This window comes from Garra rufa, chromosome 22 (assembly GCF_049309525.1).
Source record: "Garra rufa chromosome 22, GarRuf1.0, whole genome shotgun sequence".
In the NCBI taxonomy this organism is placed as follows: domain Eukaryota; kingdom Metazoa; phylum Chordata; class Actinopteri; order Cypriniformes; family Cyprinidae; genus Garra; species Garra rufa.
The window spans coordinates 6,923,141-6,938,577 of record NC_133382.1 but is presented as its reverse complement, the minus strand read 5'-3'; the positions used below and the strand labels follow the sequence as shown (position 1 = coordinate 6,938,577).

General features: G+C 33.6%; 1 protein-coding gene across 2 annotated transcripts in view; it reads right to left on the bottom strand.

The window, feature by feature from the left end:
* arhgap27 (Rho GTPase activating protein 27) overlaps positions 1-15,437 on the bottom strand; it is a 53,908-nt gene that overhangs the window by 14,532 nt on the left and 23,939 nt on the right. For both annotated transcript variants that reach the window (XM_073828023.1, XM_073828024.1), the window contains exons 3-5: positions 3,842-4,306; positions 1,321-1,530; positions 1,080-1,160 (exon numbers count right to left, since the gene is read on the bottom strand). In XM_073828023.1, the coding sequence (XP_073684124.1) occupies positions 1,080-1,160; positions 1,321-1,530; positions 3,842-4,306 (756 nt within the window). The remainder of the gene's footprint in view (positions 1-1,079; positions 1,161-1,320; positions 1,531-3,841; positions 4,307-15,437) is intronic.

The following is a 15,437-nucleotide window of genomic DNA, read 5'->3' as shown; positions in this document are numbered from 1 at the left end:
TCATAAAGGCTGAGTTTATTTGATTAGAAAAAAAGAAAAAACAGTTATATTGTAGATAGTGGTTTTCTATTTTAATATACTTTAAAATATAATTTATTCCTGTGACGCAAAGTTGAATCTTCAGCATCATTACTCCAGTCTTCAGTGTCACTATGAGCAGAAGAGACTTCTTTAAAAACATTAAAAATCTGTTGTGTATACTACACTTTAAACAATTTTACTGACAGAAAGTAAAAATGTAAAAGAATGTGAGTAAAAATGTAAGTTGTATAATCTAGTATAATGCATTATAATTAATCATATATGTTATAATACATTATATCTTGTTGCAAATAATTATAACTAAATTTAAAATGCATAGTGTTAACAATGAAATGATAAGTGTTATAGTGGTTAAATTATTCATTGGATTGTACAATGCATTATAAGGTGCATCACAAGGCATGATAATGCATTATACATCAGGGCTTTCTTATTCCTCACTTCATTCCAAACCTGTATACATTTCTTTCTTCTGAGGAACAGAAGATATTTTGAAGAATGTTGGTAACCAAACAGTATCCATAGTATGGACAAAAAATACAATGGGAACTGCAATGATCAGATACCAGCATTTTTCAAAATATCTTATTTTGTCTTTCATAGAAGAAAGAAAGTCATACAAAGTCTGAAACAAGACTTTAAATTTTTGAATTAACTACCCCTATATTCCTTGACCAGTAAGTCATAAACATCTTAAAATTTGTGGGGCCTTTAAATATTGTTATGGATGATGGGGGACAAAAAAAAGCTTTAATAATAATAATAATTCTATGACAACAGGAAATTTCTTACCACAACTATAACAATAACTACACAGAAAAACAATATCAGAATCACTTTCAGAACAATTTCTTCCAGCTGATGAATGAAAAAAAAACTTTGACAGCCAATCAGAATCCACCTGACTTTCAAGAGCACAAGCATATAAAACAAACCAAACTTTATCGTTCGCCAAGTTTGGGCACTAATATAGTTATCGTTCTTAGTGTGAGTGGGCCTTCAGATGGACCATCCTAAATTTCCCCACTGTATCTCACCTCAGGTAAGTTCCACTGGGACTTGCTGCCGTCTCTTAGGTAGTAGTACGTCCGTCCTTGATCGTCTAGCGACTTGATCCACTGTCAACAAGGCACTTCATTAAGTTACATCAGATTACAAAACTAGCCTACAGCCATACTATCATACACCTCCCTAATAATAGCAAGCTAATCAGCCCAAATAATAAGTAAGCCAGTTCAAATCAAGGACACATCAAGGTCAGTGTCAAGTGTCCTGTACCTGTTCCTGCGTATAGTCGCTCGTGAAGACCCAAGCTCCTTCAGGGTCGATGCTGAGGGTCCAGCCCTGTGGGACGCTGTGATCCAAACTGGCTCTGGGGATTGAGACCTTCTTCATATGAATCAAAGAATACTCTGATGGCATAGAGAGAGGAGATGCTTCCTCCTCCAGATCTGGAGATGCGGGGTAGTCTTCCTCGGGAAGGGGAGGCTACATTTTGAAGAGTAAAGAAGACAATGAAATATTATTAAAGGGGACATTGGAAGCAAAATTCATTTTACATGGTGTTTGTATATAATGTGTCTTAGAAGTGAGCAGACACAACCACCCTACAATGATTCATTCACTTTTTTTTTTAAATCTCCAAAAAGGCTAATCAGTCTCAATTATCAAGCTGCTTTGATTTTCTGAACCGTATGACATCATATTGTTCAGGCCCTGTCCACAACCCCTGACAGATTGTCTCATATTAGCATTTTTCAGCCCTCAGCCATTTGTATGCAATTTTTTCTAAGCTGTAACAACAACGTCTTGTAAGCAATGCAGGTGATTTGTGATTGGATGTGAATGTGAACATTAGAGTCAGAGCCACTGTTTGTTTTTGATGGTAATGCGACATTGAATAGACAAAAATAGGAAGAGAGGGGCGGGGTGAGCAGAGCTCATTATCATTTAAAGAGACATGCACCCAAATTAGTTGCTGTGAACAGAGCCGTTTTTGACGAGGTATAAAGGGCGCTGTTTTTAACAACCATTGAGAAATTTTAAAGAGCAGGTTAATATATATATTTTTTGCAGTTTGTTACATAGCTATCCTTCAATGTAAACAGTCTGCAAAGTTGTTAATCAAAAACGTGCATGATAAATAAAGATATTGTCTCTCAAAAGAAAGAGTCAACTCTGAGCCTCCTTAACGAGTCGTCTTATTTTTGAATCTTCTGCCTGTTCCTGATTTACGTCACTGGGTAACTTATTACACCGTGAACTCACTGTCGTTGTTCTAATTACTTAATTTAATAATAAAGAAAGAAGACATATTTTGGACAGTTTCTAATATTAAATGTACTGTATATTTAATTGTAGGGGACTCCAACACAATATTAGGACACTTTTAAATACCATGTGACCTGCTCTTTAACTAAAGTATGTTGCAGACATTTCATTAAGACCCTAAAGAGTCATACCAACTTGTGAAAAAAGGGCATGTATCCTTTTAAAGTATTTATACAGTGTGTTGCAAAGACTGTCTTATCCCTCACAGCCTCTTTTTCATCCATGTAAAAAACAATACGGCGTCTAACCTGACTAAGGTCTATATGTGACCCTGGACCACGAAATCAGTCTTAAAGGAGTAGTTCACTTTCAGAACAAAAATTTACAGATAACTTACTCACCACCTTGTCATCCAAGATGTTCATGTATTTCTTTCAGGATTTCTCTCCATATAATGGACATCAATTGAGTTTGAACTTCCAAAATGATCCCATTCATTTTCTAAACAAATTCACTTTTTCAAATTTCTAAACAACTTTTTTTTTCCGGTTCAAGACGATTAGGGTATGTTGAAAAACATCTTCCCCAACTTCAAAATCGTCCTACATCGCTGCAGAAGTCCTGACCCAGTGTTTGCAAAGTGATCATGCAAAGAAGATCAAACGCCCTTTAAAAAATAAATAAATAAAAGAGCGATGTTGGACGATTTTGAAGTTGAAGAAGAAAACGAGATGGGAGTTTTTCAACATAACCTAACTATTGACCCGGATTACACAGACTATGCATGCTCAACACAGAGACGAGACAAGATGAGCATTTGAGGCTAAAAAGAATATAAACTGTCAATTAGTTTCGAAATGACCAATCGTTTTGCTAGATAAGACCCTTCTTTCTCGGCTGCGATCGTTTAGAGCCTTTTAAAGCTGCATTTGAACTGCATTTTGGACATTCAAACTATATGGAGAACATTCCTTAAATGTTTTCCTCTAGAAACATAATTTCTTTACCACTGAAGAAAGAAAGAGATCAACATCTTGAATGGCAAAGCGATAAGGATATTAGCTGTAAACTTTTGCTCTTGAAAGGGAACTAATACTTTATGTAGTAGCATGGGTATATTTGTAGCAATAGCCAAAAATACATTGTATGGGTCAAAATTACAGATTTTTCTTTTATACCAAAAATCATTAGGATATTAAGTAAAGATCATGTTCCATGAAGACATTTTGTAAATGTCCTACTGTAAATATATCAAAACTTAATTTCTGATCAGTACTATGCATTGCTAAGAACTTTATGTGGACAACTTTAAAAGTGATTTTCTCAATATTTAGATTTTTGTTGCACCTTCAGATTCCAGATTTGAGCTGAATCTCAGCTAAATATTGCCCTGTCCTATCTTATTTATTCAGCTTTCAGATAATGTATAAATCTCAATTTGAAAAAATTTGCCCTTATGGCTGGTTTTGTGGTCCTGGGTCACATTTGCACATAAATAACATTATATGAAAACATAAAAGCTCCATACCGGGCAATCGTCCAGAAACTGCCCTGGTGAGGTGATGCCCTCTGGGGGATCCCACGAGCTCTGACCTGACACAGTGTTAAAGAAGTAATGCCTGCCAGAACTCTCATCCAGCACCTTCTCCCAGTCCGAGCTCCACCTCTGAGGAGCAGAGCCTATGGGCGAGCTGATGGGAGACTGTGGGAAAGAGGGAGGAGAACGGGCCTCCTCCGTCCCCACTGATGACTCCATGGAGTGGCTAAGCGGATAATCCCAGGTGCTGCGGCCCGTAGAGGGTTGGTAGAAGTAATCTAGCCCGCTCTGGTCGTCAGTATGGATCTCCCATCCCGCAGAGTCTAAAAGAATGGTATCGGGAGGGTCCGGTAGCTCCTGTAATGGGGAGGCAATGGTACTGGAGGTTTCAGTGGTACTCCGACGCACCCGGGGGAGGTTTACGTACACCGCCGTGAGAGCACTGTCATCCTCTACCTGATGGACAAAAACAACAGCAATTAATGCATATACTTAAACAAGGCAGGGGCTTTTAGACTTGATACCAATGACACCCAAATACAATGCTCTATTTGGAAGGAAACATTTTTAAAATACTAAGGAAACTATATTTTTATGTATATAGACACATTTACTATGCAAGACATTTTTCATGTGCAATATTTTAAAAAGACAATGTTGTTTAAAGAATTAAATAAATAATGTTACATGAATTTTTTTTTTTTTTGGTATTTCAGCTAGTTTAAGGGTTATAACAAATAGGGTTATAAAAAATAAAACTTAATACTAAAATTAAACAAAAAAAATTAAACATAATAAAATGATATAGGCATATTAAACAAAAACGAATAAAACTGAAAAAAAATAAAATAAAAACAGAAAATATAAAAATTAAAATATAATTCAAAATATTAACAAAACCATACTAGTAAGTTACATTAATGAAAATATTTACTTTCAGGTTTTTAGGTTGACAGCACATAGATGAATCAGTAATGTAAAACAAGCAAATGCACTATTAAAATTTAATTGAAAATATTACAAATTAAACAAACACTACTAAAAATGAAAGAAAAAAAACTAAACTTTAAATAAAATCAAATGAAAACAGAAAATATCAAAATAAAATAAATTCATACTTTCAGGTTTTTAGGTTGACAGTAATGTTAAATAAGTAAATGCACTATTGCATTTTAATTAAAAACACTAATAAAAAAAGGTAAAATATAATTTAAACTATTAGCAAAAACTATAATATTAAGTCAATGATACATAAATAACAAATGATCAAAAATAATTTAATAAATAATAATAAAAAGATTAGTCAGTAATGTAAAATAAGAAAATGCACTATTAAAATTTAATTGAAAATACTACAAATTAAATTAAAATATAATTCAAAATATTAACAAAAACTATAATAGTAAGTCAATTATACAAAAATAACACTGAAATTTAAAAATTAAATAACTGGCCTTATATTGTCATTGTACCAAAATGATCCAATAAATAAATAAATAATTAAATAAAAAATATAAATATTTACTTTCAGGTTTTTAGGCTGACAGCACATAAATAAATCAGTAATGTAAAATAGGAAAATGCACTATTAAAGTTTAATTGAAAATACTAAAAATAAAACTTTAAAAATAAAATAAAATGAAAAAGAAAATATCAAAATAAAATTCAAAATATTAATAAAAACCATAATAGTAAGTCAATGATACAAAATAATAATGAAAATAAAAATAAATAAAATAAAATTATATTGCCATTGTACCAAACATCCAAAACACATGATCAAAAAAATTATAATGACTAAATAAAAATAAAAAATATTTACTTTCAGGTTTTTAGGTTGATAGCATATAGATGAATCAATAATGTAAAATAAGTAAATGCACTATTACAATTTATTTGAAAACATTAGAAATAAAATAAAAAATAAATTAAATTATATTTACAAAACTAACCTGTAAGTTAAAAAATACATATTTTAATTTAATTTTTTTATTTGTCAGACACCCAATTTTCAGATGCAGTAACTGTTTTTCAAGATGATTTCTAGGTTTTATTTAAAGTGTATTTGATTAAATATATACAAAATCTATGAAGAAACATGTCCATGATATTTTATAAATCTCTCTCTCTCTCTCTCTCTCCCTCTCTCTCTCTCTCTCTATATATATATAGATATATAAAGCCAATAAATGTATAAATATCAGTTTATTTTTGTTATGGATAGTAAAAATAAATGTCAACAGGCCAGAAGCTACTCAGAGTGAAGATATATATTATAAAAACATATCATATATGATAATGAAATGTTATGAATGGTGTGCATTTGGCTAAAGACACATATGTGTAACTTGATTCAGATGACCTTTCACAGTGATACTGACCTTACATAAACATGTGATTGTGTGATGTCACAAAACGTTTATACAAAGAGCAAAACAAACAGTGGATGGATGGATGGAGTCTGCTTTCACACTCTCCTCCCACAATCCTCCCCTATGCAAAATAAAGCATGCTCGGAGGGACTCTTCACATCAGCAGAAAGAAAAACAAGAACCAAACGCTCCCTAACCTGAAGAACATTCAACGCCCACACCACTGTCAACACACACACATTCACGTGATTTCGACTAGGCCTTAAAAGCCTTATGTGCCTGTTACAGAACGAGAGCACTTCCTGTGTGCGCTGATCTCAGGAAACAGAACAAGAGTTGACAGCCGTAAAAAAGAAAACCACAAACAGATAGAGCAAACTTTTCATCTTTTTTGTTCGTCCTATTTACAGATGACCAGCAGATAAATCTCACATGGTCCTGATTAGAGAATTTAAGCATGTTTCATCCCACAGATGATCTCTATAAATCAGTGATAGTTTTTATTGTCAGTGTTTGTGATACTGTTTGTAGTGATGGACACTGAGGTAATATTGAGTAGCGGTTAGAGGACTGATCCCGGAACAAGGCAATCTGTCAACTTTAGGGTTACTGCAAGAACTTTCTTCCAGTAAATACATTCATATTGTTGTTCTGTGTGGATTCTGGTACTACAAACTAAAGCGTACTTGTTCTAAAGAAAAGTGTGACTGGTGTTTGCCTGCCTTTGAAAAAAAAGAGTTACTTTAGTATACTTACATGTACTTACTACAGAAATAAAATACTTTCTGAATGTAATATTTTCAGACCTTTAATTTGATGTTATCTGCAATTACATGAAAATGTATATTAAATGCAATTAATTGAACTTAGTACTGCTTTTTCACCCAATTAAAGGGCTAGTTCACCCAAAAATGTTAATTCTGTCATCATTCACCTTCAAGGTGTTTCAAACCTGTATGAATTTTTTTTCAGCTGAACACAAAAGAAGATATTTTAAAGAATGTTTGTAACCAAACAGCTGACAGTAGACATTGACTTCCATAGTAAGTTTTTGCATACTACAGAAGTTTTACCACCAACCAATATTCTTACATTTTTGCGTGAACTGTCCCTTTAAGTAGAACGTAAGTACACCTTTATGATGTATTTTGGTTAATTATTTCGTTTAAATGTACTGCTAACAAGCATTAATGGAAAACGAATGCATTTAAATCTATTTCTAATTACACATTTATGAGGATAAAAAATGTAATGTAAAGTCAGCAACACCAAAGCTTCACAAGTATCAAAAATCTATTTAAAAAATGTTATGAGCACGCAGGCTCTTCATCAGACATTTATGATGATGAAGATGCAATTTAGTGCATTTAAAATATAGTTAATTTCATTTTAAAATTATATGAATGAATGATCTCAGTCACTTTCTGAATAAATCTGTGATTCTGGATGAATCAGTTAAAATAATTAACTGACTCATTTTTTTAAATAAATCAATGTTTCTGAACAAATCAGTTGAATGAATGATTCAATGGTTCAGTCACTTGTTTAATTTCCTAATCAATCTGAGGTTTGGACAAAAACAGCTGAATGAATGATTCTGTGACTCAGTCACGAGTTTTGTTTTTAAATGAATCAGTGTTTTTGAACAAATCGGCTAAATGAATGATTCAATGGTTCAGTCACTTGTTTAATTTCCTAATCAATCTAAGGTTTGGACAAAAACAGCTGAATGAATGATTCTGTGACTCAGTCACGAGTTTTGTTTTTAAATGAATCAGTGTTTTTGAACAAATCGGCTAAATGAATGATTCAATGACCCAGTCACTTGTTTCATTTCCAAAAGAATCAGTGTTTCAATAAATGATTCAACAACTCAGTCACTAGTTTCGCTCCCAAATGAAACAGTGTTTTGGACAGAAACAGTTGAATCAATGATTCAGTGACTCAGTCACCTGTTTTATTCCCAAATGAATCAGTGTTTTTTTAACCAATCGGCTGAATGAATGATTCAATGACCCAGTCACGTGTTTCATTCCCAAATGAATCAGTGTTTTTGAACAAATTGGTTGAATGAATGATTCAGTGACTCAGTCACTTGCTTCATTCCTAAATAAATCAGTATTTTAGACAGAAACAGCTGAATGAATGATTCAGTGACTCAGTACACCGGTTTAATTTTCAAATGAATCAGTGTTTTTGAACAAATCGGTCGAATGAATGATTCAATGACTCAATCACTTGTTTCATTCCCAAATGAAGCAGTGTTTTGTACAGAAAAAGCTAAATAAATGATTCAGTGACTCAGTCACTTGTTTCATTCCTGAATAAATCAGTATTTTTGACAGAAACAGTTGAATGAATGATTCAGTGACTCAGTACACCGGTTTAATTTCCAAATGAATCAGTGTTTTTGAACAAATCGGTCAAATTAATGATTCAATGGCTCAGTCACTTGTTTCATTCCCAAATGAAGCAGTGTTTTAGACAGAAACAGTTGAATGAATGATTCAGTGACTCAGTCACCTGTTTTGTTTCTGAATTAATCAGTGTTTTTGAACAAACTGGTTAAAAAAATGATTCACTGACTCAGTCACGTGTTACATTCCCAAATTAATTAAAGAAACAAATTAGTTGTCGGCGCCGATAGCCTTGTGGGCAGCGTGCCGACATACAGCGCCGCTGTGCTCCAGGCATCCCGTGTTCAAATCCCACTCGAGGACCTTTCCCGATCCCGCCCCCCATCTCTCTCCCACTTTGTTTCCTGTCACTTCTGATCTGTCCTATCTCAATAAATGCCAAATATAAATCTTTAAAAAAAAAGGAACAAATTAGTTGAAGTCATTTGTTGCAGCCTACTGGAGTAATGATGTAACCTTCAGAAAGAATTACTGAAAAATCCCCACCACTAACACAGACCGACTAAATTTTAATTTCAGCTGTAAAGCATCATCAAGCACTTTAGATGTGCTTTAGTATATTAGTCAACACATCAAATTAAGTGTACTTCTTTAAATTGCAGCAAAAGATTCATAAATATGGTTTAGAAATGAAAATTAAAACATTTACATTATTATAAAAAGTGTGTTAAGAAACACTTTCTTTATGATCACTTAAGTGGCCTTTAATTTCATTAACAACCCAGGCGAAAAAAAAGTGCACTTCCACAATATACTTAAAGTGCTCTATGCACTTTCATGCACTAATTTGGTACTTAAAGGCTGTATCAGCGATTTCAACCCTGAAACATAAAGTGTCACATTCAGCTGACCTTTCTTCACGATCCGCTCGCTGCCTGCCCCATAAATCGGCTGTAAAAAACGTGTCTGTGTGGTCAGCCTAGGGTCCGAGATATGCCAAAAAAACAATCGGTGCTACCAACCTTTCCACAGAAAAACAAACAGTGTTCCAACCAATCAGCGTCAAGGGGTTGGTGTTGTGGACTTTCATACTGGTGCAGGGATGTGAGGGAGGCGGAGCGAAAGTCCACAACACCAACCCCCTGACGGTGATTGGTTGGAACACTGTTTGTTTTTCTGTGGAAAGGTTGGTAGCACCGATTGTTTTTTTGGCATATCTCGGACCCTAGGCTGAGCACAGAGACGCGTTTTTTTTTTTTCAGGCAATTTATGGGGCAGGCAGCGAGCGGATCGTGAAGAAAGGTAAGCTGAATGTGACACTTTATGTTCAGGCTTGAAATCGCTGATACAGCCTTTAGTACACTAAAAATGATTCTTTAGCACTTTTTAGTTCATATTTACGGTGTCCCAAAATTCTTAAGATTATTTTAAAGTACTAGAATAATTTTCAGCATATTAAGCACAAAATTAGTGCATGAAAATAGAGAACTTTAAGTATATTTTGATTTTCACCTGGAAGAACATCTTCTTAAAAAATGTAGTTGTGCACTATGTACACTACAAATGCATATTCATTGTGATTAAGTGTACTTTTTTTCACAAGGATGTGCAATGGTCACTGACACAATGCCTTGGTGTTGTTATGTGGTTGTTAAGGTGTTTAAAATGATTGATGTGGTTGTTATGTGGTTTGATATTCTCAGCTCTAAGAAAAGGTTTTATCCCATTTTATTATCTGCCAGGTGAAAAACGTAAGCTTGCACTGTGGAAATATATAACAGTAATAATATGCTCATGCATGTTGCATAAGCTGTGCACAGACGTTTACTATTTAGGATTAGGGGTTTGTTCAAATGCTTAAATGTAAGTGTGAGAAAATAAGTAATAGTATTAAAAACAAATGCTGTAAGATAATTGAAAATGAATAATAGGCTTTAGCTTGCTCTTAATGTTTTTTTATCCACCAATGCTCGACAGGGATTGCAAAATATTTTTTTCACCACCCAGTACTTGATCTGGAAGAACACATGAAGTTCCCTGCGCATGCATATGGAGTGAAGACGGTTGTGGATTAGATGTTTACATGCTTACTGCGGTACTGAGCTCACCTTTAGCCTCGAGAGAGGCCTGTATGAGGACACACCTCTCCTGAGAAACGTCTGAGAGAAAGAGACAGACATAAAGAGAAAAAGAAACAGAAGTGCAAGGGTGACTATTGAAGCACAACAAAGGAAATAAAAGCCAGTACGCCGGCACGTCATATCCTGGGTCTATATTTACCAGCCTTTGGTGCAGACCAAGCCTGTCTCTCAGCCACAAGTGCCAAAATGCAGCAACTGACAGGAAACAGCTTTATTATTAAAATAATCACAATCAATAGTCGCAAAAGAACACCCACGATATTCAACACTGAAGAACTGAGTGATCAAGACAGGGATAGTTCACCTAAATTCTGTCAAAATTTTATTTACTCACTCAACATTAACCATACCTGTACAAACCCATATGACTTTCTTTTTCTGTGGAATACAAAAGAAGAAGTGTACTGGCCACTATTTTCCATATTATGAAACTAAATGGGGATCTGACCTGTCAATATGACCTATATTTTAGGTTTTCAACAGCAAAGTGTGATGATCAGACAGAAATTTCGGTCTTTATTACTAGTGAAATTTAACATTTTCTTCTCTGTTTTAAAACTACTTCGTCAAGGGTTTGGAATAATTTTAATAAATTTAAAAAATGTTTGGAAACATTTTAATAAATATAGTTTGAAAAAGAAATCTCTTATGCTCACCAAGGCTGCATTTGTTTTGTTTAAAAATACAGTAAAAACTGTAATTTTATGAAAAAAAAATGTGTTTACTATTTGAATATATTTTAAAATGTAATCTTAAAAATTTCAGCATCATTACTCCAGTCTTCAGTGTCACATGATCCTTCCGAAATCATTCTATATGCTGACTTGCTGCTCAATAAACATTTATTATCATTATCTTTTTTAAATACAGTTTTTGCCAATTAATATTTTTGTGAAAACCATGCTACCATTCAAAAGTATAGAAGCCTGTTTCAGCCACTGAATAGAAATTATAAAAAAAGGTAATTGCGACTTTTTATTTCACAATTGAAGATTGAATTTTTTTTATCTCGAAATGAAGTCAGAATTTAGTGTTATAAACTCTCAATTGTGAGTTAATAATTCAGAATTGAGACATATAAACTCATTTATCTCAATTCTGACAAAATAAATTTGAATTGTGCGATATAAACTTGCAATTGCAAAAAGAAAGTCAGAAATGCAATAGCAATTATTATCTTGCACTTCTGACTTTATTTCTTGCAATTTTGAGTTTATATTACAATTCTTACCAAAAAGTCGAGAAAAAAGTCAGAATTGCAAGACATAAAGTCACAATTCTTACTTTTTCTCAGAATTGCATCTTCTGACTTTATAACTTGCAATTATTAATTTATATCACAGTTCTGAGAAAAAAAGTAAGAATCGCAACTTTATATCTCAGAATTGCAAGTTTATATCTAGTAATTCTGACTTCATAACTCACAATTGCAAGTTTATATCACAATTCTTATCAAAAAGGTCAGAATTGCGAGAAAGAAGTCAGAATTGCGAGTTTTTATCTCGCAATTCTGAATTTATTTCTCCAATTTAGAGTTTATATCACGTAATTCTGAGAAAAAAAGTAAGAATCGCAACTTTATATCTCAGAATTGCAAGTTTATATCTAGTAATTCTGACTTTATAACTCGCAATTGCAAGTTTATATCACAATTCTTATGAAAAAGGTCAGAATTGACAAAAAAAAGTCACAATTCTTACTTTTTTCCCTCAGAATTGCATCTTCTGACTTTATAACTCTCAATCATTAATTTATATCACAGTTCTGAGAAAAAAGTCAGAATTGCGAGAAAAAGTCAGAATTGCAAGTTTTTATCTTGCAATTTGGACTTTATTTCTCCAATTTTGAGTTTATATCTTGTAATTCTGAGAAAAAAGTAAGAATTGTGACTTTATATCTCAGAATTGGAAGTTTATATCTGGCAATTCTGACTTTATAACTCACAATTGCGAGTTTATATCACAATTCTGAGAAAAAAGTCAGAAATGCAAGAAAAAAGAATTGTGAGAAAAAGAGTCGGAATTGTGAGATAAAAATGAAAAAAATTCTGACTTACAATTGTGAGTTTATATCTCATAATTCTGACTTTTTTTCTCGCAATTCTGACTGTGTAACTTGCAAGTGCAAGTTTATATCAAAAAGGCCCAAATTGCGAGTTTGTTTCATGCAATTCTGAGAAAAAAGTCGGAATAACGTTTTTGTTTTTTTTAAATCAGTGGTGGCAACAGACTTCCATATTCCATTTTTCCACATTTATGTCAAGTAAAATAAAATAAAAATAATACTTTTATTGAGCAAGGATGTATTCAATTGATCAAAAATGACAATAAATATGTTCATAATGTTACAAAATATTTCTACTCTAAATAAATGCTGATCTTTCTCTTCATCAAAGAAGCCTGAAAAAAAGTACCCGTTTCCGCAAAAATACTAATCAGTAGCAAAAACTCTTTTCAACATTAATAATACTATTTCAGCATCACATCAGCATATTACAATGATTTCACCTTCAACAGATTGACCTTGACAGCTTGCATTCCCATTCACTTTAACTATATGAAAAAGAGCGTCCAGTACATTCTTTAACATGTCTTTTTTTTGCGTGTCCACACACGTCATGCCAATTTCTAATAACACGAGTATATGTAAAGTAAATGACACCAACATTTTCCCTTGTGCCTGAACTATCCCTTTAAAACACTTTAAAGCAAAGGGAGCGATGAAATCCCCAGCCTTAAATGTATGCCATCCTTTTGTGAGATAAATTTAGATGATCTGAATGCGCTGGCCAACAGAGACAGCCACACAACCTGTATAAGTCATTGAACAAGTAGGCTAACTGAGAGAAAAAGACAAAGCAGTAGTGAATGTACAAGTCGAAGCCTATAATGCAGGAACTGGCATTGTTAAACAGCATGCAGATCATCAACTCATGGAAGCTTGGAATGATGCAGACCGAGCAATTGAACAAAACTTCCTTTTTCCGATCTGAACTGCAGGGATGCAAAAGGTCAATGTCAGCTTCCATCTTCCGGCTGCTCGGTTTTAGTTCTTCAGAACTGGACAACTTTACTGTGACAAACACTTGACCCTGATGATGTTTAACAAGTGCACTTGAGATATCTACGTCGGGGAGTGTCTCAACAGGAAGAGACCACATCCTAACTGAGAACAACACAACAGAAGCAAACTTATACGCAAAAACCAGCTGGTTTTAATGCACAATGCTCACATAGGTCTCACATATTGAACGGTCAAGCCAATTCATTACTTTGTACACACACAAAGTGATTACAAAGAGCATTTCTGTGCCTAGAAACCCAGAATTGTGTACATACCTGCGTGTTCAGAGAGAGAGGCATTGCGCTTTTTGGCCGGTGGTGGGTCCGAACCTTAGCATAAAAATCCACCATGTTTTTGTTTAGATCAGTCAGCACAGCTGATCAGAAACAGTCAAACTTTAAGTTATCCAGCAGCGAGCATCATTGTGAACAAGCTGACCCTAAATCATGCACACACACACACACGCACGCACGCTCACACATACACACTCATGCAAACATATACACCCTCTGCGTCTGCAGCCGATGTTGCCACTAATGAACATCTGTCTTGAAGCGCGACTCTGCTAGAGAGAAAGGGGGAGGGGGCAAATAAATAGAACAGACGGATGGAGAGAGACAGAGGCAAGTATGACCGTACTATGAACACACGAAGACGCAATGGGTCAACTTTGCAATTTTCATTTTTTTGCAAACATAAAAATCTTGTATTGTTAAGTCTGAAATGTTTAAGTTCCTCTTTTTCCTCATCGAAACAGAACCTAAACTAGTCAAAGTCACTGACTTGAGGACATTTCCTCAATTTCCTCCAAATTACACATTTTGACCGTAACCCCTCTGACAGCCAAAAAAAGCATAGTTGAATTTCTCAATAAACAATACAGGATTGCTCATAGGGTTGGGCTTTTATAACTTAGTTTAAAGTTTTTTTATTAAACATGTTCCTGGTCTTATTCATTGGTGCATGCTATTCTAAAGAAATAGTCTTTATCTTTCTTACGTTTACAATGGCCAAATAGCCATTTAGGCATTATTCTGGTTTCATATTAAATATTATACTTGTTGAATATCATATTATATTTATAAATACCCTAAAATGGGAAAATGAAGTCAATTTCTGGTGACCTAATCAGCTTTTCCAGGATATTTAAATAGATTCTTGACATACACTACCAGTCAAAAGTTTTTGAACAGTAAGATTTTTAATCTCACCAAACCTGCATTTATTGATCGAAAATACAGCAAAAACAGTAATATTGTGAAACATTTTTACTATTTGAAATAACTGCTTTATATTTGAATGTATTTTAAAATGTAAATTTTTCCTGTGATCAAAACTAAATTTTCAGCATCATTACTTCAGTCTTCAGTGTCACATGATCCTTCAGAAATTATTCTAATATGCTTATTCGCTGTTACGTGCAAGAAACGTTATTACTATTATCAATATTTAAAACAGTTAAGTACATTTTTTCAGGATTCTTTGGTGAATAGAAAGATCCAAAGATATGTCTTTTAAAGATAAGCATTTATCTGAAATGAGCTTTTGTAACATTATACACTATACCATTCAAAAGCTTGGAGTATAATTACAGAAATGATAGAAATTAATACTTTTATTTAGCAAGCATGCCTTAAATTGATCAAAAGTGATG